Genomic DNA, 26,708 nt, shown 5'->3' with positions numbered 1-26,708 from the left:
AACAAAAAACGAGATAAAGTGCCTCTCTCTTGACACGAGCACGCGGTGACCCTCGCCTCAGTTAGTGGCCCTGAGTCAGCGGCTCACATTCCACAGTCCTCAGGCGAGAACAGGTCTCTGTGTGACAACCGCTGCCGATTCCCCAGAAAAAAAATGGGGTACTCGCGTTCTTGGCCGCAGCGGGACGATAGGCTGGATAGAGCCCCGAATGAGTCTAGCGCTATGCGCCACTGTGCCACGTGGCTGGTTAACGAATGCGCCTTTTCAGGAGAGAGACAAATCTCGCTTTCTTTTGTTTATGAAGGTCATTAAAGGCCCTCATGGTGGCAGGATGGCGACTACCTCCCCTGGTTGTATAGGCATTTATGGGTTCGATCCTGACCTTTACACGTGTATATGTTTGGAGTTTGAATGTTTTCTTCCCATGGTTGCGTGGATTTTTCTCCGGGTGCTCCGGTTTTCCCCTCCACATTTAGAATCAACGTGCGTTTAAAGTATTTGGCGGCTATAAATTGTCCACATGATGAAACGCCACTTTGTTGAGCTATCATTTTTGGCCAGGTCGCTTCTGAAAAAGAGCTACATAGTTCAGTGGGGCCTTAACCTGGTAAAATACATTTTTGGGGGTTTTACACCTTATTAATGGGTACATATCGATTTAAAGCTTTGGTGACAGCTCTGTTCTTCACCTGAGGACGGCTGCTTGTGTTGTGGCCAAAATGTCGTGAGAATTTTATAATGATGTATTTTTATTATTTTATTATTTCCCTTCTACGTGACTTTACCGAAAGATACAAGAATATAATGGGTACATACATTATTAGCCATTGTCAATTCGCTACTGGGTGAAGGCCCACCCACCCCCCCCCAAAGCCGTCGCCATCCCTCACGATCCTGCGAAGTAATAAATCCACCTGGCACCTGCGCGCATGAGAGCCCGACGCCCATCGCTCCGTCTCCGCGGAGGATGCCCGCTCAGACGCGGCCATATTCCTGGACTGCCAGCCCGCCCATTTCCTTGACCGTCGGCCAGGGTGCCCGCGCGCGACGACACGATGTTGACGAGCGACGCGATGTCGCTCAGTACCGCAAAAGTGTCCCTCTTCCTGACCTCTCGAAAATCCTCGCGAAAAAAATATCTCGCGATGCCACTACCGCCGGTCAGGTCACCGGAGATGCGACTCAACGTGCCCACAGCGGTGGCGGCGGCAGAAGGGGCGGCACTTTGCGCGCTGCCGCTAACGTACGTGGTCGTTGCAGCCGTTGTTGTCCTCGTACTTGGTCTCGATGTAGATGGAGAACTTGGGCAGGAACGAGCACTGCAGAAACGGAGAGGGGAGACGAGGGAAGTGAGAAAGCGCGCGGCCCATTTGTCAACTCGAACGGCACCCTGTGCGCCGGGATTGCGCCAACGCAGCCCGCCGGGTGAGACTCGACGATTTATCCCAAACTGAATCCAAACCCTGCGTGAGAAACTGACCAAATCCTCGGGTCAATAATAATAATTCCTCTTTGGGGATAAGTGGCTTTGTCGGACGCGTGCGCGTGCCCGTGCCTGCGCGCGCGTACGTTTTTCGTTTCCCCTTCCCTTGCCACGAGTGCCTCCACCATCGCTTGACGCAATTCGGCGTTCCTCCCTTGCTCCTCTGCCTTCGAGCGGGAGGTGATTGTTTATTGGCTTTCGTGGGTAATATATCCAGGCTCGCTTCCTTGCCTCTTCTCATCAGGCCTTTCCAACCCCCCCCCCCCGCGGGCAGCCCTTTCATCCCTAATGATCCTGACCATTTCGGTTACAGGAAAACGTGACAGCCACGTGCAGGACACGTTCTTACCCAGCAGGAAGAGCTGACACTCACCCCAACACACAACCCACAAGTCGGTGTTTCATTTCAGCCGGAACCGTCCGGAACGCTGTTCCAGAATCTACGGTGGCCACGTCCCATCCGGCTCAGCTGATTTTGTCCTCATTGTACCCTAAATTCCTATAAACATGTTCACGTGATTCTAGGAATATAGAGTACAATAACAATATACGACGATCATAAATAGGTGCACCTTGCACTCCAGTGGTAGCGCCTCGTGCCGATAATCCATATTCCAAGCCAGGCATCAGCAGCGTTCAGGGAAAATATCGAGCTACAAATCAAGCCCTGCGTACAGCACAATGTTGCGTATCCAACCGGCGCGTATCCGCCCCGATCAATTAACCACTCCCACCCAGTGTGCAGAATGTGTGCGTGGTGTTACTGTCATAATTCTACTCTATCTCACATCTGCCTATACCTTGGTCCCCAGCAAACCAGCACGGTTATTAAAGTCACGAACACGGCCAAGGGGAGGTAATGCATTTACCGCTCACTGCAGAGGTTTGCCAATCAAGTCCTCGGGTGCCCTGGCAAACACTGCGGGTGAATTAACCGTACATTTGCGCCATCTGCTTTAGCAGTGGATGTCAAAAAGCTCGTGTTCCGCTGATCGACAAAGAGCAGGCCTCTTTGTCGATCAAAGAGGCCAGAAGACGACTGCTTGCGTTGTAGCCGAAACGTCGTGAGAATTATTTGATTTTATTATGTTTTATTTTCATTATTTTATTACTTCCCTTCTACGTGACTTTACCGAAAGAACCAAGATGAATCCCTGCAGTCACGAAAGCTTTAAATCGAAACATCGCCCCCCTACTGACAACACCGATGTCCACCTGCAGGCCAACGCTGCGTGCACATCGCGCCGCAAAGGGGCAGCTGTGAAGATCAGGGGGTCACCTAGGCTAAAGGAATATATAACTATACAGCTTGGCATTGGAATGTACGTTGAACTTCTTTTTTACCATACGTAGCCAACAGTGCAATCAAGAGGTCACAAATTAGATTCGTTCGCCTGGCACGGCGGTTGAACCAATATTCCGATGCCCCCCCCCAACCACCCTCCCTGCCTCTGTCCTACCAACAGTGTCAATTTAAGCACCACAATTAAAAACGAGACGTGATGTAAGGCGCTTCTATTAGTTGTTGGCGGATTTAAGCTGGCAATGAAAGCAAGCACTAATTTCCTTAACAGACGATGGCGAATGCATTTTCCAAGGCCGCCTGTCCCAGACAGACCAAGCATATGGCCCACAATAGGTGAGTTACGCCACGTTCCCGCGACAGCCGCTCTCGGCAATGTGCTCGCGCGTTGCAATTAGACACGCACCGAAATTCTCCAAAAGCCCGTCATTATTTTCATACAGATGGTTTGCACCATAAAATCAATTAGGGAAAATGTCAGTCGGCTTTGCCAGCGGCTTGCACCTGCATGAGAGCTTGTCACATTGTATCCATCTCCAGAGCAGAACAAATGTTTTGTTTGCGATTTAGCATTTTGAGTTCGTCTACAAACAACAATACCACCAGCTGGGCATGGTGGTGGTTGTTGTTGTTCTTGTTGTTGTCGTATTCCTCTACTTAAACTGGAGATGCAAGAAAACCCATCGAGACACTTGAAAAACCATCCCTTGTTTTGCAAGGGCGACCTGCGTTACACCAATAAAAAGCGGCAGCGCACGCCCGTTCCGCCTTCGTGTGGCGGGCTGACTAGCAACGCGAGCTGCGTCGATGTCGAGGCTGCTGAGTCGGTTGAGGGCTGCGGGAGCGACGTTGTTAATTAATGATCTGAAAAGTCGGCGGTCAACGAGCGACGCGTCGGGCGCCGTTGGACGATGTGTGTTCCACGTCTTGGTTTCGATAGCCGCAGTCGCAATGCAGGGGAGGAGGGGGGGGGGTGCGACGACGTTCCGATGCGGATCAAAGCAGACCGTGTCTTCTTTGGCGGGGCCATCCCAACAGGTTTCCCCGCGATGGGATTGATCGGTGACGAGGCTCTTGTCCAGGGCGTTTGCTTCGTCTCGTGCCGCTCTCCAATCCGACTCGACATTACAGGAGGACGCAGTACCGAGAGCTTTCACCTGGTCCCAGGAGCGCTTTGCCGGATGTCAGGTTCCGCTTGATTTAGAAGGCTCTGATTTGCCGCCGTGATGCTGTGGAAAGCGAGCGTAGTTTGTGCTTCTCTTCTGACCTTCGGGGGGTGCGGTGTGGGCTAGAGTAGATAGCCATTCCGTCGGCACACGCCTGTAATACAGCGCTGCGGAAGGTGAGTTGGTGGATCATGAGAAGATCATCGGCGTGTGACTTCCGTGTGCAGGCCTGCAATGTGGCCCGTAGATTGCGGCGTACCGATTCGTTCGTCGGTCTGTGAGTGGATCTTTGAGTGCTGTCACCTCATGCGCGTGGGTTTTATTCTGAGCTCTCTCGCGGCATCCCACATGCGAAATACTCAGTGGAGAATTGTCAAAACGTCTGAAGCAGGACCCTCCGCAAGTAAACTCTTCAGAAGCGTTGAGATGTTGCCACGTAAACGGACTACTTTACAGCCCTCTGTTAATCGACTGCTGGATGAATGTCTTCGCACACCGTGTCAGTCATGAGGATCTTCTTGGTTTTTTCGGTAAAGTCACGTAGAATGGAAATAATAAAATAATAAAAATTAAACATAATAAAATAATTTTAAAAAACTCATGAGGATGTTAACTATACTTCACCATGCGGGGTGGTGAGGGCAGTCCCCAGCAGTGGCCAGGAATCAAACTCAGATCGCCGGTGTAATGGTGCGTTGCGCTAACCACTGCTACCACCACTACTCCCCAGCAACAAATATCCTCGATTAAAAAAAAAAAGACATGTTTTTTTTTATAGAAAAATCATTAATTAAAGATTGATTAAAAAAAACTCGCAACCCAATCAAATATAAAGAAAAATATTAATTCTGTTTAATGTCTCATCATCAATAAAGCGCATGTTTAATATGCCAGCATATCGGTTTTCCATACCAGTCGCATGCGGTTGCATTTGTTTTAGGGTGCAACCCCTGGTCTGGTTTTGATCTTCTGACTCTCAACTGCAGTCAGTCTTGTAAAGCAAAATGCTGCTGGATTGTCAGACGTTAGAAGCATGAGCACTCCATATAAACAATGGGGCCCTGTTCAATACAGACATCTATTCTCTGTAATAACTTCATTCTGTATCTATGGGACCATATTTGGCGGTATCAAACGAATTAAGAATAGGTGTTACGGTTTCTGGCAATAAAATAGGCATACATGTTTGTGTGGTTAATGCAAAAGGTATCTATCTATTCGGTATTTGAATATCTTAACACTTAAATATTGACTTAAAGTTTTCGTGACTGCAGGAATTCATATTCTTTGGGTCTTTCGGTAAAGTCACGTAGATAGGTTGAAATTAATATATTTTTTAATTAATTTGAACCTATCTACGTGGTTTTACCGAAAGACCCAAAGAAAATCTTAACACTTGTTTTATTTCTAGATTTGAAGCTTTCGTGACTGCAAGGATTCATACTATTTGTTTTTTTCGGTAAAGTCACGTAGGTAAAACATTTAATAGTCTGCATCACCAGTAGGCCATGCTTTCCCACCTGATGACGGACGCACGTCGTGATTTAATTTATTTGTTTCATTTATTTAATTTTATGTTTTACCTACGTGACTTATTTTATTGCCAGAAAGGGTTAAACCTATTTTTTGTAGTTAATTGTGTGTCGCTTTTGAACATTGCGTGGGTAAAAGCTTCTCCAAAGCACATCTTCTGCTGCCCATCTCCACACGTTGGCTTTAGCAGACTAAAAAACTCTGCAGCGGAATAGAACACAGAGTGGGCCTCTGTCTCGGTGCTGCATAGGAATATCTACATTCACGATTGCGGTGCGCGACAGTTAGTGCCCTCATTAGAGAGAGCATGGCAACACTCACAGAGGAATGCGTGCAGAGGTTCCTGCCTTCGCTTTGCATGAAGCATCATGGAGTCCCCACAAAGGGTTCAACAATGGTGCAAGGGGGGTAATATTTAAATTACATTTGTAAACATGCCGAGTTATTTTTTTTGTTATTCCATTCACAGATAAAAAAAAAAATCCTTCATGTTATTATATTTTTTTGCATCAAATACATTTTGCATTTCATTTGCAACCCTGACTTGCCGTTGCCATATCGGATTTGAATGTGTGCCCTATTATAATTTTTTTCTGGCACGTTTTAAACAAATATGCCACGTGGGACTTAGTTATTTAGGATGACACCAGGATTCCGTCCAATAACAAATCATGTGAAATATAATGGAAACCGAGGAATTAATGAAAAACAAATGTCTGGCTTGATGTTGATTCATCTCCATCAACATCAGAAGCCATGATCAAACCACTTCTGTACGAAGGCCTTCCAAAGGCGTTGTCATCTCTCGTGCTTCTTTCATGTAACAATCCGCTTCTTCCCCACACTTGAGCTCATTTGAAGTTGGCTGCTTTCAGCCAATATCTGGAATTTGTATTTATTGCAGGTCTGAGGTCCACCATTCCAGTGGTATTGTCCTGAATCCTTCTGGCAGTGGTTTTAGCGCAAATGCGACAATGTTTGACCATTGAGAACCTATTTGGCTAGTTCAGTACGAGCAGAGGCGTGCAGGCATACATACACACACACAAATACAAAGATCCCTCATATGGCCTTAACAAACTGTTGGGGCAAGTGTTGTGAGTGAGCATCTATGAAGGCCGGTACAGCTCACAAAGGGGTGAGTGACCAACACCACGCCCGGCCGCCTTTGTCTCCCCCAATGTTTGACACACCACACCAGGTACTCATTTGAGTCGACCTAGGGGAGGCCCAGGACCGGTTTAGATCAATCGTCACCGGTGTTGGCCGTGACCGGGAATCGAACTTGGGTCGCCAGGTTCGTAGTGCAGTGAGTTAAACCCCTACACTACCGCTCCTGACATACACACACAGACACGGGCAGACAGTCGTTTTATACGTATAAAAGATACAAATAAATAAAGCCAGCGACAGTTAAGGAAATAAATTGCTACATGTGAAAAACATAAAGCAACAAGTGAAAGACTAGCAGACTAGTTTTTTAACCAAACCACTTTCATTCACGTCACTTTGTGCCGGGTGCTTTTGAAGCCTGTTTACAACGTTTACAACACTGCACGGTTATTCGATGATTTAACAGCAAAACCCTTTGGTGGATCATGTCAGAGCAAAAACAATAAAAGGCGGAGTGGGGAGAGGGTAGCAAAAGCGGCATTACACAGATGTGACGTGAATCCAAAAAGTGCACATTTTTTTGCGCGCAGCGAGCTTTTTCACTTTTTTTGCGCGCAATCGACGTGGCCCCGCCCCCCCACATCGCCAGGCTCCCATCGCCGTCGGCACACAGTGTGCGCGGTGATTTCTTTTCCCTGGCCCGAATCGAGGGTCACACCGACCTCCACGTGGACACAGCTCACAGGTCACGCGCCGGCGTCTGCTGCTCACGGAGCCGTGCGCACGCGCCATCATCAGACGCAATAATATTTCGAAACCCCCCCCCCAAAAAAAAAAATACGCTTAAAATATTAGCGGCGTTTTAAAGCAGTTAATGGAATTGTTTTCTTTCAAAGTGTCCGTGCCTTGCCTTTATATAATTTAGGTTAGTTTGCGCCGTGCTCTTTATGAATTGGCACCTACAATTTGTGTCAATTAAAATGTGCCGCCTAATTCACGCTTGGCCGATCTGAATTGAAAATGCTTTTGACCATCGCCTCGAACCAAGCATCAATTTGGGCCTTGCATACTCTATAATTTTTGCGATTACGTTTCTAAGTGTTCAAAATGTTCAAGTGAAAATCTCACGCTAAATCGGCGCCCTACTGACATAATATACCAATTCACAGGCTGGTGCTTGTGTACACCTTGACCCACGTGGGGACAGCTGCCACTCAGGGTCCCCTTGGCTAGACTTTCCACAGGCCAATAGAATGGCCGAGATGAGATGTGATGCAAAGTACTCCGAGATACCAAGGCATTCAAGTGAGAGCCACTATCCATGCAGATGTTTAACCGTTATCCTTTAAGTAGAGGTTTATTTATTTTACCATTGATGGGATTTTTTTCCAGCATCTGCCTTTGCATTTGCCTTTCTAAGCAAGACTTGTAGTCTCAATGGGCTCCCAAATTGATGTAAATAGCTTTCCTACAGGGCTTTTAGTGACAGCATTGATGAGCAGAAACGATCATGTTCGGGTATCGTATGCATGTAAATTTGATCCACATGTAACAATATTGATCCAGTATACCGATGAGGAATTGATAAATATCCCCAAGGGGTGACCACAAACATATCTGGGGCCTGTTCCTGTGTTTACATGGCCCCTACCCTGCGGAATTCCCTACTTCATAAAAAAAAGCCTTACCTGTTTAACCTGGCTTCTACAGGCAAAAATCACATTCCTTCCGCAGATTGTAAGGTTGTAGATAAATACCGAGGTCGAGGTCTGCTAGCCACAACAGGGCTTCAGGAGAGATTTGGTGTAGGTGTTGCTATCCCTCCTCCATTGCAGACGACAGTGGTTCACGATTTGGCCCAGTGGTTTACTATGTTGATGGTATGGTTGTCAATTAACCTGATTATAATTATTATAATTGGATGGTTTTAAAGTTTTAATAATAATTTACACACACTATGGGAACCTCATTTGCCAGTAAAAATATGATAATTGGTTCTTTACCCTTCTATCTGGCAACAAAACTGACACCTTTTTACAAGGAGTCATGTTTTGCATAGACCGCAATACCTGCAGTCATAATACAAACAAAAGAACATAACTCTGATAATGTGCACTGTCCTTGAAGTTGATTGGTCCACACCCGAGACAGCTTTCCTTAGAGCCTAGTCTCATATGGGTTGGACCAGATGACGCCAAAAGGCGCACTTTTGGCGTCATCTGGTCCAACCCATATGAGACTAGGCTCTAAGGAAAGCTGTCTCGGGTGTGGACCAATCAACTTCAAGGACAGTGCACATTATCAGAGTTATGTTCTTTTGTTTGTATTATGACTGCAGGTATTGCGGTCTATGCAAAACATGACTCCTTGTAAAAAGGTGTCAGTTTTGTTGCCAGATAGAAGGGTAAAGAACCAATTATCAATTTACACACAGTGGCCTTGGTTTTAAGAAAGGCACCTTCAAAGAAATCAAGTTTGACCGATTGGTGATTGATTAATAGGCGTGGTACAGGAGGAATATTTCTAAAATAATTAGTGTGAGGTGACCGGGGTGGCTCAGGGTGTCAGAACGGTGAGCCGGAATAACCGAGATGATGGGACACAAATCCAGAGAGCCACCGCTGTTATATGACGTTAGTATGTTGAACTTCTTTCACGCCGTACGTAGCCAAACATGCTAATTGGAGGTATGGGTAAAAGACAACAAACTAAACACAAAAAAGCAGCTCGAAAGAAATTAGTTTTCAATCTAGATTTTTTAAATGCATAGAGCTCCAGTGGCTTCCTAATCTCGGAAGAACATTCCAGACGGCCGCAGAAGCGCAACCAAAAGCCGCTGCTGCGAGGCTAAACAGCTGCAGCGAGTCAATCGACTTAGGCCAGTCACCAAGACTACACAAACGTATTTAGAATTCGTTCAGCACTTAATTTTAATAAATTGTATTTATCTTTCCGACTCTATTCCACTGCCTTGAGACTGCCAGCGAAGATGAGGGTCTATCCACTGCTTGAAGGCAATTTTTATACCAATTGGTATATTTACAAAAAAAGGTGTTGTGTGCGGGTAAACGCTTGTCTATTGAACCAATGCCACGATCCACAGAATGTTAGCATTTAGTACAGGTAGTTGTATAATGTGATGAATGTTAAGAATAAGAGCATCTGCGGATGATTGCATTGAAGTATAAAGATCCACCGGTGTGCACCTTGATTTATAAATACGTTCCTTCGGAGTGGGCAGGTAGGAACTTGGTTGGACAGCGCATTCGTGCACGACAGAAAACTCGCGGTCACGTGACGCACTTCAACCAATCCGGGAGCGTACATGTTTGGGAGGGGCTATGCACGACATATAGACAGACAAATAATCCCTGGTGGGCAGTGTGGAACTGTTGTTCCTACCTGTATTAACAATTAAAGTCTGACGTCTGCTGATATTTGTCCACGTCTTGCAGGATATCAGCGTTAGGTTTATACAGTAAAAGTGGAAAATGTATTTATTTTCCTTTAAAATGCTTGATATTATGGTTGCCCAGTCTTAATCCCTGAGGCTGTTCGGATATAATTGTGATTTGAAAAAAATCACGGCATTTTAATTTTATTCAGGAATTCAAATACGCACGCAGCCATACAAACACAACAGTGATCCGTGTTGCCAGTAGTCAGTATTCATGCCACTGCTGCTGTGAGTCAGCTTCTTCACGTTGCATTTCTGCCAGAGGTCACAATCGGTTACCCGATACCCTACCCGATACCCGGCTACACGGTACGGGTACCCGTTTGCGACCCTGGTGCGGCCGGGTACGGGTACGGGTAGGCCGTGAGTCACTGGTGAGTAACTGTTTGTCACTCATTTCCCAACGTCTTGTCTCTTCTCACAATTCAAGTTCCTAGAATCAACCCACCCGCGCCTGCAACATGGCTTCATCCCAGAGGTCGCAATCGGGTACCCGATATCTGTACCCTACCCGATACCCGGCTACCCGTACCCGCCCGGGTATCGGGTAGCCGGGTACGGGTACCCGTTTGTGACCCTGGTGCGGCCGGGTACGGGTACGGGTAAGGAATCAAAACCCGTTTGCGACCTCTGATTTCTGCATGACGAGCTATCACTGTGCGGGCACCCGGGTCTACCAATTGTGTCTACATGGGTGCGCGCGTATTTTAATTCCTAAGTAAAATTAAAACGCTGTGATTTATTTAAAATCACAATTATACCCGAACAGCCTCAGGGATTAGACTGGACAACTATTACATCAAGCATGTAAGAGGAAAATAAATGTATTTTCCAGTAAAATGTTCGTTTCCTGTATGTTCTGTATAAACTTAACGCTGAGACACAGACAAATATCACGCTTGCTATCTTCCAGCAGAAGTCAGAGTTTAGATGTGACGAAGCGTGTGGACGTGTTCATGGCATTTATATATTTATTGCACCACCGCCCAATACCAGCGGTGCCACTAGCCCGCTTTGGGGATAAGAAGAAATATGCTTTATTTGGGATTTGACATCTGACGGCAACACACATTTTATTCTGGATGAATTTCACAATTTTCTTACATCACAGTTAGGTGAAATAAGCAAGTCAATAGACTGATAACAGTAAAACAAATATTTATACTCTCATTAGAAAAATGTGCCCTAGATTTGTAGGATTCGATTTCCAGCTGGAACAGTATTTGGCGCGACGCTAATTTTTTTGTCACGACTCCAGCGCCTCTTGGAGCTTCATTGGGCCCAACACTTTGTCTTAGATTTTACTCTTGCCTAGCACTGCCACTGCCCCACACCTTTTTCATTCGGAGATAAGCACGTGGCTGTGTTTGACCTTGGAGCATTTCCTGAGGGTTTTCTAAGCTCACGTTGGTCCAACGTTCACGTGGCAACCAGCGGTCAAGGGAGCACGGATTTGTGACTAAGCTTGCGGGCGTGGAACTCTCACTAAATATGACAAGGGTGGTTAACTGGCACTTTTAGTTGCAGAAAATGTTATTATTAAAGCGGAGTGAATAAATCTTACAGTGTTTGTCAAGGTGTTCCAATATTACACCCATGAATTTGTCCCATCGGTGATGTAACACTTCAATGTCCCAAGCACGACATTCTTCATGACATGTATATGCACATTTTATGAGCTTTCACATCGTCGTCACTTTATACCAACTCACTTCAGTTTTTTCGTTTTACCTTATAAAGCAAAAAAGGTCTCCGGAGCACGAGAGACGTGTCACAAAATCATGCAGTTGAACACAGAAATTGCAGTTATTTCATTTAAAATTTTCCTTTATAAAAAAAACATTTCGCAATGGAACAATGTCCACCTTCCCAGAGCGTGCACTGAGATTATTTAGAGTATTTGGCTGCTAGAAATGTACAAACAATGGGCCACTTTGTTGAGCTATAATTTGTGGCCAGGTCGCTTCTGAAAAATAAGTTCATACCTCAGTGGGCTTTGCCTGGTAGGATGGGGATGGTTTAGTTTCATTTGTATGTGTTTGGGTGATTTGTTTACCTGTCTTGTACTTTGCACTACCATCATGTTTTTGTACTGTTTGTTGCTGGAACGATATTACCCGCTCCTACCGGACATCTGTGAAAAAATAACTTTATCGCTCATCGGATTCCTCCAGGAGAAATAATATGATTCTGATTCTGTGTAACACACTGTTCACTGCCATCTTGGAAATACCCAGGCTGCTTTGCACAGCTGTGATACGACTTCACACCAGGCAAGAAGCGGAAAATATTGTTGTGGTGGCTGTGGGTGTAAACAATGTGATTCATAACAGAATATCTTGATTTGAAGCTTTCGTGACTGCAGGAATCCATATTCTTTGGTAAAATTACGACCGCTTGTGTTGCGATCGAAATGTCGTGATTTGTTTAATTTTATTTTATTTCAAACTACGTGACTTTACCGAAAGAACCAAAGAGTATGGGTACGGAATATGAAACTATATACCACGAGGGTCAATATAAAACAGACCGCACCCACGTGACATTTTATGTCCGTGGTGGACGCTACTCATGGTGGACACAAGTGGCATTTGCCACCCCCAGGTGATACCTCACGAACCCCCTTGGCTCTGTTTGGCACAAGAACTCTGTGAGTACTTACCGTGTACTCTGTTGTTTCCACCAGCAGGCAGCACCAGCGGCAGGTTTGAACGGGAGGAATATCCGAGAACAAACACGGCATGAAAAGACAAAGAGAAATTGCAATTATTAACATCATTGTTGCTGCTGCTGCCGCTTATGAGAGTGCAATCAATTCACGGCGTTATATACACCGCAGCCGCTCCGATATAATTACATTTGTTTAACCTCTCTAGCCTCTTAATAGCGCTCGATAAATGAACACGTTACGTTGTTGTGTCGAGGCCATTTTATTGTTGCTTCAAACGAACAGCAAAGAAGGTAAACATGTCAAAATGACACGGGGAGGTGTGTGAACGCAGCAGCAAGTAGACGGCGCGCGTGCGTACGGGGGTGGAGTGATGCCTATCGGCGTATACCTGGGAGAGATCCGATAACACGGCAAAGAGATTGGAATTAAATTACACAAGCTGCCTTACCGTACAAACAGTTCGTTGTCATCCCCCCCTCGCTCGCACCCTCGATGAGCACGGTTGGCCACGTACGGTGCGAAAGAAGTTCAACATACGTACGTAATAATTGTATGCGCCGTACAATTATTGGCGTTCGAAATATTAACCCTTCCACCAAGTGGCCAAAGTAGGTTGACGCATATATTAAGATCAAAGGGCTCGCATAAAGCGCATGCATAATGTACGTTGACTCATTAATCCCCCCTCCACTTTGCGCAAGAGTGCAGAAGAGTGGTCTACACATCTACGCCTCTATATAAGGAACGAAACAGGTGGACTTCTCCACGAATCTGGCTGTCGCCTGATGAAGCTAGTTGTAATTACTGGCGAAACGTCGTATTCGGATTGTAAATGTTGTGGCTTGGCTCTCCAATACACCGGTGTGCTGTACTAGTGACTAATTGGCCACGTTCTGTTTACGTGACAACCCTTACTAGTTGGCTGTGTCGGGTGGTGGCGGGTTTAACGACACATTTATATATTTACGTGATCTAACCCAAAAACACCTCTATAATAGATTATCAATGCTGATACAGTTTGTAATTTATTTTCCCTTCACTAAATACATTCGTAAACTGTACCCATCCTCCCCCCCCCCAACACATCATCAGCCAGCCAAGGTCAATCCACTACTGGATAGAAGGCCTGCGCAATGCACAACCATCCCCCGCGATCCAGCGATGTCACACAATCCATCCAGCAGCTGCACACGAGCTGATTTCATCACTCTATCTCCTCCACCATCACATGCGGAAATTATATTTTCATTTGCTGATATGGTCTAATGGAATATTTTCCACTCAGGTGGCTGTAACATGAGAACTCGCCAAAGCAACGTTGTCGTTGTAATTCGATAGACGTTGAGGTAAAAGTTAAATACGAAACGCATTTGTCACGACATTTATGAAATTCGGGCTGAAAACGAATATTCACTCTTGCAAAAAGTTGCTCGCGAAGTGTGAACTCGAGGCGATGTATTTCGATTTAAAGCTTTCGTGACTGCAGGGATTCATTTTCTTGGTTCTTTCGGTAAAGTCACGTAGAAGGGAAGTAATAATATAATGAAAATAAAACATAATAAAATAATTCTCACGACATTCTTCACCTGAGGACGGCTGCTTGCGTTGTGGCCGAAACGTCGTGAGAATTATTTTATTGTTTTATTTTTATTATTTTATTACTTCCCTTCTACGTGACTTTACCGAAAGAACCAAGAAGATCGAGGCGATGTTTTGAGCGGCGTAATAAACGGGACGAAAAGTTAATTCATATTCGCTTCGTTGCTCTTCTCTTTATCTCTTCCTTCTTGCTGTTGCTATTTTTGCTGTCCTACTCTTGCGCATGAGACGTCATCCTTGCCACCTTTGAGAACTCAACCGGTTAAACCAAACACGAGTAAATCTTTATAATTCTAGATTTGAAGCTTTCGTGACTGCAATGATTCATATTCTTTGGTTTTATCGGTAAAGTCACGTAGGTAAAACATTAAAATTAATGAAAGTAAAATAAAATAAAACAAAACAAAAATAAAATTCACGACGTTTCGGAGGCAACACAAGTCTCCGTCATCAGGTGGGACCGTCACAGCCGAATTAGCTGCATCAAGTGAAGCAATGATTCAAGATGTAATCCCTTATAAGCAAGTTGAAGGGAGGTGGAGAGGGGGGGAGAGCTTATCAGGCTGTGGTAGCCAATGAATGGAAACGTATCGGGAGGGAGGAGGAGCGGTGATCAAAGACTGCACGTAGTGCTCAACACAATGAATGGAGACGTGTCGGGACGGAGGGCGAGCGGTGATCAAAGCCTGCACGCAGTGCTCAACACAATGAATGGAGACGCGCCGGGACGGAGGGCGAGCGGTGATCAAAGACATCACGTAGTGCTCAACACAATGAATGGAAACGTGTCGGGACGGAGGCCGAGCGGTGATCAAAGAACAATGAAGAGATTACTGTTAAACACTGGGGATGTTAACACTCGGTGAAGTAAATTAAAATAGTGCCTGTCAGATAAGATGGTCCAAAAAGTGTAATTAAGTCTTTTTTGCGTGGTTAATAACATCTTTCCAGTGATTACTGAGTTTGTACCCATCATCACGGTTGAAATTATGTCTGTGTTTGTATATTTGTATGGCTTCGTGTACAAACCTTTGATGGTAGCCCGGAGGTTTGCAGAGAACCTTGGTCTCTCATGAAATTGTCTTTTCCGAGACCAAGGTTCTCTGCAAACCTCCGGGCTACCATCAAAGGTTTGTACACGAAGCCATACAAATATACAAACACAGACATAATTTCAACCGTGATGATGGGTACAAACTCAGTAATCACTGGAAAGATGTTATTAACCACGCAAAAAAGACTTAATTACACTTTTTGGACCATCTTATCTGACAGGCACTATTTTAATTTACTTCACCGAGTGTTAACATCCCCAGTGTTTAACAGTAATCTCTTCATTGTTCTTTGATCACCGCTCGGCCTCCGTCCCGACACGTTTCCATTCATTGTGTTGAGCACTACGTGATGTCTTTGATCACCGCTCGCCCTCCGTCCCGGCGCGTCTCCATTCATTGTGTTGAGCACTGCGTGCAGGCTTTGATCACCGCTCGCCCTCCGTCCCGACACGTCTCCATTCATTGTGTTGAGCACTACGTGCAGTCTTTGATCACCGCTCCTCCTCCCTCCCGATACGTTTCCATTCATTGGCTACCACAGCCTGATAAGCTCTCCCCCCCCCCTCTCCACCTCCCTTCAACTTGCTTATAAGGGATTACATCTTGAATCATTGCTTCACTTGATGCAGCTAATTCGGCTGTGACGGTCCCACCTGATGACGGAGACTTGTGTTGCCTCCGAAACGTCGTGAATTTTATTTTTGTTTTGTTTTATTTTATTTTACTTTCATTAATTTTAATGTTTTACCTACGTGACTTTACCGATAAAACCAAAGAATATAAATCTTTATACTATTGTCTTTGAAGAGCTCAACTTATTGAACACGTCCCCAAGCCCGTATCTCGTCATTCTGAACACAAACCACGGACTCAATGCAATTGCACGCCGTCTTCGCCGCGAGCGCACAACTTGCTGCCGAAAGCCTACGAGTTCAAAGTCAAATGCAGGGTTGGCTCAAGCCGAAATCGAAGTTCGCATGGTCAATAAATGTAGAACCACTTCGTGGAATGTCTACCAGCAGTGGCTCATAGCTAAGGCTTGATGAGACTAACCACTCGGGGTTCACAGTCTCCGTTGCTCACCCGTACATGTGGAATGATAAGAGATTTGGAATGGCTGGCAGTGGATTCTCACGCAGAGACCCACTGACTCGTGCTTGGGAGATTTATGTATTTCTGAGCCTACCCATTCTCCTTTCAAATACAAATTAAGTCATTACATCCTGTGCTTTCCTCATGATTGCTAAACATGTTCCACATGATGCACAGAGCACAAATTCATTTGAAACAGCCCACGCAACAATGACAAATATCCCCCGTATAGCCTCAACAGACTATTAGGGCAAGTGCTGTTGGCGAGCACCTATGAAGGCTAGCACCACACTCGGCCGCTTTTGTCCCCCTAGTGGCAATGTTTACACACCACACCAGGTACTCATTTGAGGCTGAGTCGACCTTGAGGAGGCCCAGGACGGGTTCAGATAATCGTCACTGGTTTTGGCCGTGAGTGGGAATCAAATTCGGGTCCCCGTAGCGCTAACCGCTACAGTACCGCACACACACACACACATTGAAGACCTCTCCGTCTTCATTTGAATTTGGCATCTCCACATTACGTGACGTGTTTGGCAAGCATCAGCCACGTGCAGCATGTAAGAACTCAATTTTTATTTGAACAGAGGTCTGTACCGTGGTGGGTCACAAGGGATGTGATTTGGAGAAACCGAGTCCGATGGAGAGACAAGTCGCTAACCATGAGAATGGAATTGTATCTGCACGTTTGCACCGTTGCAACGAACGCTCATTTGAACGCAGGGACACTAGCTTTAGACCTGAAAATGTGTTCCGTCATGACTCTGTAATCAAGAATTATAACAGTTTGCCCTCCCAGAAACCTGCCACAGCCCCCCCCGCCCCCCCCCCCTCTCTCTCTCGAGCTGTCACCCAATTTGTATTCTCGGAAACTGAATCTAGCACGGACATGATTTGCCGAGCAGAGGGGGCACGGGGTGCGGGGGGATGGGGTTAAATATTGTTTCTCAGTCGCTTGATGACTGGGAGTAGTCGTCGAATGTTTGTGTGCATGTCCGAATAATTTCCGACTAAAATTTAATTGCGATATTGTTTGCCTCCTCTTTCATTCTATTTTTATTTCGCTCGCAGCGCACGCGATGTTGCCGCAATGAAAAATCCAAACATTGTTGCACCATTAGCAAAGCCAATTTATTTATTCTAAATTTTCTTACAGAGCAATTGCATGTAGCCGCTTTCTTAATTCATATTTCAAAATAATTAAAGTACCCTGATGCATAATACAATATTCATTCGTTTATTATCCCTAAGCCAAAACAAATTGGTTTCTGACAGTGTGGCATTACATGTAATACATTTAATGTAACATTTTAAATTCAGGCTCTTGCCTACATTACGGTCATTCGGCATTCAGCGGCGAGCTTCTGCAGAAATAAAAATAGCAACGCGGCTGATCCATGTAGCACCGTCTGAAATCCCACGCAAGGTCAACCTCATCCCTGACCTGGCCAAATTTTCACAAAACCTGGATATTACTTTTCCATTACTGAAGCGCGCCCCGGCCGTGCACTACATTATTATTGAATCAATACGTTATCGATACCGGCAGCCCCTTTCATCAGCCACAGGGGCCGAAGTGTGGCCAGGATTACGATTAGAGCAATGCTTCTGCAATGGGGGCGAAGGCAATCGTCTCAATTTTGAATGCGGGGGGGGGGGGGTGGTCTAAAGCAACAGTGGAATGGGATGAAAGCGACCGTCGTCAGTCATGGTCTCGGCCTAGTTCAGGGTCGGCAAGCTGCGGCTCCGGAACTTGCTGAGGAACCGCTTTGCGACAGTTATTTATTGAGGGTCCACCGTCTCCCGTATTCATGACATGCATGGCTGCTCTTGAAACATTGAGGTTTTTTTTGACAGTTATTTTGCTTGGCGACCCCTGGTCTAGTTGGTGACGACCCTGTGTAATTCTAGTCGAGCCTCAGTCTGAGGAGTTCCTCTGGCGGTTCTCTTTGTCTAAGTCGGATGAAGCAGCCAAACATTTAGTCCGCTCTCCTCCCACCACCCCTCCACAATATTATCAGGTCAGCCAATCAGTAAAAATGTAAATGCGTACAATATATCTAGCCAATTGCCATTTTTGGTCTTCCTCAATAATAATGATAATTTGAACTTGTAAGACGCCGCTGCACGGCATTCGCTCAGTCTCAAAGATAGAGAACAACTCAGAGGTGCAGGGACAAGTGGGAAAGTGAGCCATGCGGTGGGCACGGGTAAAGTTCCCTCCCCTCCAAGCTCTGTGGTCCTCTCATATGAAGGTGTTATTGGCCAATTGATGAGTGTTTACATATTGGAGGGAAACCAGAGCGGTCGAGAGGAAATGCATGCGTACGAGGGTGCAAACACGCCATCTCATACAGATGGAACAAATGTGCTCCACCTATTTGCTGTGCTGCCTTCTCCTGGCAAGCCAGAGTATGGTATCTCCTCGAAACCCACGAGCAGGGAGTTTTTTCATAACACCATTTGTGCGGTGATCCACCGACCCTCGCTGCCTCCACAGTGCTGGAATTACACGTCTGCATAGCCACCGCCATTTTAGTTTTCTCGTTCAAGGCCGCAGTGTTGTTGAACAATGTGTTGAGTGTGTTTTGCTCATTTTCCTTGTGCACCACTGCCAATGCAGCAGCAGTAGCGAATAGAGGTAGAACCCCTCTTAACGACGGTAATTGGTTCCACGAAACCGGTCATTAAATGATTTGGTCGTTAAGCGAATATAGGAAAAAGAAGTTAAAGGCTTAAATTCGTTCCGATAGCATCGTAAAAATTTTCATCCAAAAAGTGCACTTTATAAAAAAAAATTAACAATGGGTATTAAAACATAAATATACTAAAAACATGATAAACACATACTATTAAAAGAAACATGTTTAATTAATGTATTAATGCATATTTACTGTACCTACAACAGCCTGTCGTTAACAGGAGAATGGTCGGTAAGCGGATACCTTGGGCTCTATGGAGGAACTACACTACTATACACTACACTATACACTACACTATACACTACACTATGATACACTACACTACTATACACTACACTATACACTACACTATACACTACACTACTATACACTACACTACTATACACTACACTATACACTACAATACACTACACAACTATACACTACTATACACTACACTACTATACACTACACTACTATACACTACACTATACACTACACATTGGGCTCTATGGAGGCCCGTCGTTAATCAATTAGTCATTCATAGGGGTGGTCGTTAAGAGGGGTTCTACTCTACAGTACTATACACTACTATTCACTACACAATACATTACAGTACTATACACTACACACTACATATCGGGCTCTATAGAGGCCCCGTCGTTAAGCGACTAGTCCTTCACAGGGGTGCTCAGTGTAGATGGTGCTCTGCTGTGATGACTAAATAACAGCATCAGCAATCGGATTGTCAATGCTGTCGCATGGCCTACACATGCATTGACAGCTGACGCTTAAAAAAAAGAAAGATCCCAAATGTATTTTTAGGAAAATATTCTTGGCAAAAATTAAATGTTGAACAGACGTAATCTTATTCAGGCACCGAATGCGCGTTAATGTCATGGAACATCTCACTGGAACCCGGCTTTTAGCATGATAATGCAAGTATCGTGCAAAGTAACTTAGCAAAGTGCCCCATGGATTTAAAAGGTTTTCATTCATTGTGGACAACCCGCTATGAAGTGGCTGCTCGTGAAAAAAATTGGACAAACGCTAAAAGGTTTGCAAAGAAGCGTGCAGAGATGCGTACTCAGAATTCAATTGAGAGAAAGAAAGAAAGAGGAGGTGTGTGGAGTATAGAACGTGCGGAGGTGAACACGAATTTTAAAGGAAGAGGGTTTTTGGCAGGACACATCGCGACGATGGCCGATGGTCACCAATAATGACAGCCGAGGAAGGGAACGCGTCCGAAAGGATGCCCACAAAAGGAGAGAGATGGAACGAAATCAGTTCTTGTGCAGGTGCTAGCTTCACTGTTGCATCATAGGACCGTTGGAGGACGGTGATGGCTTTGGGGAGGCCTTGACCCAGCAGCGGATTGACCACGGCCCATGGTGGAGACGATGTTTCGAACAGTGGCGTGCAGATGGCAGCGGGCACTGACCTGTGATGGTGTACGGGTAGTAGTTCCATGCCTTCTCCGTCACGTAGAATATCCTGGGCACAACCGCCTGGGCCCAGCTCGGCAATTTACTGTCAACGTACAAAGACAAAGACGCAGAGAGACAAACACACACACACACACACGGATATTGCAGTTAGCCCTCCAGAAAACGGACGAAAAGCACCGTTCGCAAGTGCCTTTTCAGGCCAGCAAGGGCATATGAGAGTGGTGGTGTGGCCAATGCCAAACGCGACCACCTTTGTCTCTCTAGTGCTGATGTTTCCAATGCTGCAGCAGGTACCCATTTAAGGCTGAGTCAACCAAGGGGAGGTCCGGGGCACACAGTATTCAGATATCACTTGCCAGTAATGTTTGTCCATGCCTTTGGAATCGAACACAGGCTCGTGGCAAATTGCACGAATCGTTGTGCAGGTGCTACGCACATACAAAGACAGGGATCCCTTATGTAGCCTCTAGAGGATGTTGGGGCAAGTACTGTTAGCTAAAACCTATGAGGGCCAACACAATACGTGAGGGGGTGGTGAGGCCAGGACCATGCCAATCACCATACCTGGCTGCATTTGTCTCCCCAGTGCTGATGATCACGCACCATACCTGGTACTAAATTCAAGGCTGAGTCGACCTGGTCAGGGCCCAGGACCGGTTCAGATATTCGTCAATGGTGTTCGGCATGAGCGGGAAGCGAACTCGGGTTACCGGGTTCGTAGCGCACTCCACGAAGGTCTGAGGTCCACTATTCCAGTGGCGTTGACCTGTTTTCCTTCTGGCAGTTGTTTTGGCGCAAATGAGACCATGTTTGACCATTGAGACCAAATTTTGGTCAGTTCAGTAGAGGCATGCGTGCATGCATACATACACACATAAAGACAAAGATCTCCTATATAGCCTTAACAGACTGTGGAGGCAAGTGTTGTTAGCGAGCACCTATGAAGGCAGGAACGGTACGCGAGGGGGTGGGTGGCCAGCACCACACCTGGCCGCCTTTGTCTCCCTAGTGGCGATATTTACATACCACACCAGGTACCCATTTGAGGCTGAGTCGACCTAGGGGAGGAGGCCCCCAGGACTGGTTCAGATACTCGTCACCGGTGTTGGCCATGAACGGGAATCGAACTCGCCGGCTTCGTAGCGCAGTCGCGCTAACCGCGACGCCACCGCTCCCCGCTGACGCACACACATAAACACACGCGTGCGTGCGCGCCTTGCACACACTGAGCAGAGTCGTACCATAAACACAAGAGTCTCGTAGAAAATTACAAACGATAATGGCGAGTGCTGTCATCCCTCCCACGTTTCGGTTTTAATTGTCCAATTTCGCTGCATTTTAGCGTTGATCTGCCACATGATAGCCCTGGGCTCGAGCTTGCCACTGACACATATAGGTCAGAGCTGCCGAGAGCTACATGATAGGCAAAGGTTTTTTTTTGTCTCTCGCATTTATGTTCAACATTGGAGTCTTTACACAAATAGATCGTTGACATTTTTGCATTGAGCCGTTTCGCCCCCCAACCACCACCCACCACCCCCCACCCCCCAAGCCCACACCCGCCACCTCCTCCACCACACAAAAAAAAAACACCCAAATTGGCATGCAAGGTTTCACAAAGTAAGCCATTCTACATCGACGAGAGCGTCGAAGAGAAGCAAGGGCACGCCGACTCACAAACACGCCCGACGCTTCGCGAACAGCAATGGCGAACGCGTCTCCAGAGCGGCACGAGCGCTGCTCGCAAAAACAGGGGGCCCGGGGACGCGTTCTCAGCCGAGTGCCGAATATCGTGAGCGCGTGCGTTTTCGCACTTCTCATTCGACCGTTGTTAAAAGGTGCGGCGCCCTTTCGGCGTGGTCGCCGCGCTCCAGAAAATTTGCCCTCGTTTTTGGTTGTTGTATTTTTGATGGAGGCGAGAAGGTGGTGGTGGGTGTGCAAGGAAAGATATTCAATGCAAGGCCCTCTCACCGCACGCTGCGGTGCTGGGGTCTTGCTTCACGACCACTGCGAACAATCACAATGCGGATTCATACGGTGTCCAAATGCCACCACATTTCAACATGGTGAAACCGAGCACATTAAAATCCAACGCTTTCTCTAAATGATGAAGAAACCCGCAGAGTAACAGGGAAATGCATACGGGCTAGAAATCTTACTACAATTAAAAAAATAATCTACGCCTCCAGTTTCCTGGCTGGCTGCTGGCTGGGCTCCTCTCCACCCCAACAATAACTCTTGTTAGTGGCCGTGGGTCGTTACCACGGAAACCAGCTGGGTAACTGGCTTCCGTTTAACACGTAAACATTGAAACGGGGGAGGAAGTAGTTTGGAAGACAAAGGCTCTGGAATGACTTACACAATTAAACGTAAAATTGTAGCCTGCTGATTTTTTGTCAAACACCATACGAAAGAATACGATGCACATAATCTTGAAATGTGGTCAGAAAGTGTGAAATTCTGGTCGAGAAATAACATTTTGGATGATCCGAAAAAGCTCGCGTCTCGTATTGATCTGAAAGTACGACGTCACGGGAGATCGCATCACGTATTACATGGCGTCGGGTCATTTCACTGTTAGCACGAATACATATATTGCATCCTATAAATTATCGGACAATTTGAAGGGAAAAAAATGAGATCTGCAGTTGTCACTCAAAAATGTGAAAATCTGAAGGCCTACATTTTCATGTTTAAAATTCATCCCTGGTCTGCTTTGAACCTGGCCAGGATTTAAAATCGTGGCCTAGTGGCCTTGAGCCCACCGCTCCACCAGCCACAGACCCCCAGCTGCAAATGCGTGTTTCACATTCCAGGAATAGCATCGTTGTCAGTGCAAGTGGTAGGGCTGCATCCCGAATCAAATCAGCTGATTTGTATTTCTCCACCGCAAATCCCTTGCCCTTCCGGTGTGATAAATCGGTCTGAAAATCCAGGGGGAACTGAATCGGAATCACAACCGCTTTCCCCCCCTAACGCACACCGGAATTTTGCATACGGCCAAACTTGCGGCGAGGTCAATCTCTGTTGTCACCGAGGGTATTTTATCCACTAATCTCCCACGGATGTCTTCCCGATGGGTAATTGTTATTCAAAACGAACCACGCTATTTCCAGCTCAGCCTTGAGATTATGTACAAGTGAAGGAGATGCAAATAATGCCACAAATCTGGCTTTTGTGCCGAACCTATCTCTAACAAATCTCGATTATTTTTGATTTGTAGTTCACGATGTGCAATAATAATAAGGTATTGTCGTTTCCCCCCCAATTAATTCCAATTATGCTATTAGCATCGTGCTCTTGAGATGGTGAAATCCTTTTGGATCTGTCACAGAGCCCTTGTCAACCATTTCATCCGGGAAACAGCTGCAAAAGTGGTTGATTTGCTTTCTTCCCACGGGACTTCTGCCCCAAAAAAAAGTCCTTCAGGTGGCTTTTGTTTCTACATATATATCCACCAATGTTTTAATTTCAGGCATTGTACTCCGATCTCGTGTCACCGTGCCTCTTTTGTCCAGCTAACCTCCTGGTGTGTTACGAGTGACAGGGTTTATAAACAAGGTGCGGTCTTGTGCCAGCTTAGCCAAAGAGAGAACCCTCACAACTCTCTCCCCCTGTTTGCTTTCATTTTTGGACTCACATCCAGAGATGATGTTTAGCTAAATAAGTAATATTTTTTTTTAAACTTCTTTTTAAGCACGCTTTTATGAAATGTACTAGTAATGGCAGAACTCCACGACCCCAGGAATTGGCCCCGAAGCTTGCCATAACGTAAGGGACCGTGGCCAATTACAGCCAACGTCAGTTGACCGTGGACAATTAGACCCAAGCCGAAACATAACACATAAAAAAATTATGTAAAAAAACATATATTTTTTTATGATAGAATATAGTATTGTCATCCGTAAGACATAAGTATACCAAGTTTGCAGTCGATACCACATTGGGAAGTGGGTTAAAATTGAGTCACAAGATTTGAGGATACAACAACGACAACAACAGAGTGAGTTAAAAGAAAGCGTGTAAAAAAATAAACATTTTAGAATGACAATTCAACACGGCGAGTGAAGGCCAAAAAAAGTATTGCCTATTTTTTTTTAGATTACTTTTTGTTCCTATTGAAACGACAGAGTTTTGATATTCATTCATGGGGAATGTCACAAGAGCTGTTCATCAATACCGTCTCCATCGCTTTCATATTCACTTGCGCCAACGGGGAACCTGGGCCAACGCTCCATCACGGTAAAAAGATCGATCAAATGTAACGCAGCCATTAACAAACAAAACCCTGCCTGCGCAAAGTGGGGTCATTTACAAAATGTTGCCTACGTAGCCATCCCTGAAAGAGGGTGAAGAGATTGAATTGTGAGAGGTCCTCGGTTTGCACCGTGGTTCGGACAGCGTAAGTCCAATGCCATGGCCTCGGATTTTCACAGGCTTCAGAATGAATGTCTTGATACATGTTGCGAATACGGACTTTCAACTGCTTCGTCGTACAATACTCAACGACACAATGCCCGATCCATAAATACGAAGGAGACATCATGGCGGTATTCTCAGCTCGCTACTTCTGACGTGGTCACCTGGCTTGATCACCTGAATGTGAAATTGTAATTGTCGCTCTGCATCTACATCAGCTGTACGAAAGAAAAAGAAGAAGAATTTCTTGATCGTGTCCAATAATTGTGCGCGTAACATTTCATAATAAAACCAAACAAGTTACGGGGGAAATCTGGAGGCATTACTTTTGGGTTTTACTCATTGTAATCTCTGGATCCCCCCCCCCTCCCCCGTTCACGCTCCCCAAATGATGAGCTCTCTCTGGCTGCTACCGGTATACTCCCAGATGAAGCAAAAACGTGGCCTGGCTGACGAACAGAGAGGACTGAGCCAATCAATGCACAAGAACCCACAACAACCCACAACAACCGACAGCAACCGACAACGCGATGCGATCGAGGGAGAGAGCGAGCTGCTTCATTCACATTCCCGAAGAAAAGGACTCCTAACACGCGCACCCAAAACGTCGGACATCGTGCCGAGCAAAGCGCAAGCGGTACAACAGGAAAGTGTATCGGGCGGGGACGGGGGGAGAGCCGTGCGGCACAACCGCGAGAACCTGAGCGGCGGTATCCAATGGCCTTGTTTTTTTTCTCTCCTCACGACGAACACTCCCACTGGATATTTTAAATCCGCGCAATAATTAGCAGCTGGTGCGTTTACGTTGCGGCGGGTGTCCCCAGAGCGCGCGAAACGTAATTGCTCCCGTTTGAAGCGTGCGCACAATCTCGAGACGCCACCTCCGAGAAACAAACGGGCGCAGTCTGACAGCTGCTCGCTCTGCGACTGAGCGCGGTTTTCAAGCCAACCAACAAGCGCCTTGGGCTTCGGGCTCGGGAGATGTTCTTCTTCACCATCGGGCTAAGTGGAGGCAGCCGGCTCTCCCCGGGCCGCGGAATCCCCAATCCCCGCCGGCGCTAGAGGGCCCGCACGGCGCGGCTCCCGAGAGACGCGGGGTGGCCACGCGAAGCTAAAACTCTTGACGAAGTGCCTATCTCTCTCTCTCTCTGTCTCAGTCTTTTGTGCGTGCGCGCGTTCAGCCCGAGACCGCGAGCCAGCCAACTTCGGCACACTCAGGGAGGCCGTTTGTCGTGTGCGGGCCGTTCACGTGGGGCGCGGGCCGGGACGACGCCCTCGCGTCTCTCGCCTACAACTCTGGACTCGCTATCGGAGAACTCAACGTCTTTGTGCATTTATCGCCCCAATGTCGGGGACGGCAATGGCAGCATCCGATGAGTTTTGGCAGCGCCACGTTGAGACCCGTAATAGTGTTCTTGAGAGTGCTAATGTGGTCGGGGTTCAACTCAGCCAACCGGCGTGCTGCTTTTTCGCGGGTTTTTGCCGTATAGGTCCCCGATGTGTTGCCCGTGTTGTATCGCGCGCTGCTCGGCACGATGAGGCCCCGATGCTTTATTTGCTTCGCGTCCTGAAGGAGCCCCCACAGGGTGTGCAGCAGTGTGAAGCGTCGGACTCCACGCCGAACAACGTGCGGCCGGAAAATACAAGCCGAGAAGACGCCGGAGAGCAGACTCGGCCAGTCGTCACCC

At 46.4% G+C, this 26,708-nt stretch overlaps 1 protein-coding gene across 1 annotated transcript in view; it reads right to left on the bottom strand.

Moving 5' to 3' along the window:
• The window catches only part of LOC144730344 (cytoplasmic phosphatidylinositol transfer protein 1-like), a 195,782-nt gene that overhangs the window by 43,867 nt on the left and 125,207 nt on the right, over positions 1-26,708 (bottom strand). Inside the window, exons 3-5 of the mRNA XM_078611094.1 lie at positions 20,595-20,683; positions 12,718-12,725; positions 1,248-1,319 (exon numbers count right to left, since the gene is read on the bottom strand). Coding sequence (XP_078467220.1) covers positions 1,248-1,319; positions 12,718-12,725; positions 20,595-20,683 — 169 coding nt within the window. The remainder of the gene's footprint in view (positions 1-1,247; positions 1,320-12,717; positions 12,726-20,594; positions 20,684-26,708) is intronic.

This window comes from Lampetra planeri, chromosome 35 (genome assembly GCF_965212315.1).
Source record: "Lampetra planeri chromosome 35, kcLamPlan1.2.h2, whole genome shotgun sequence".
Taxonomy (NCBI): domain Eukaryota; kingdom Metazoa; phylum Chordata; class Hyperoartia; order Petromyzontiformes; family Petromyzontidae; genus Lampetra; species Lampetra planeri.
This window is presented reverse-complemented; position numbering and strand designations above follow the sequence as displayed.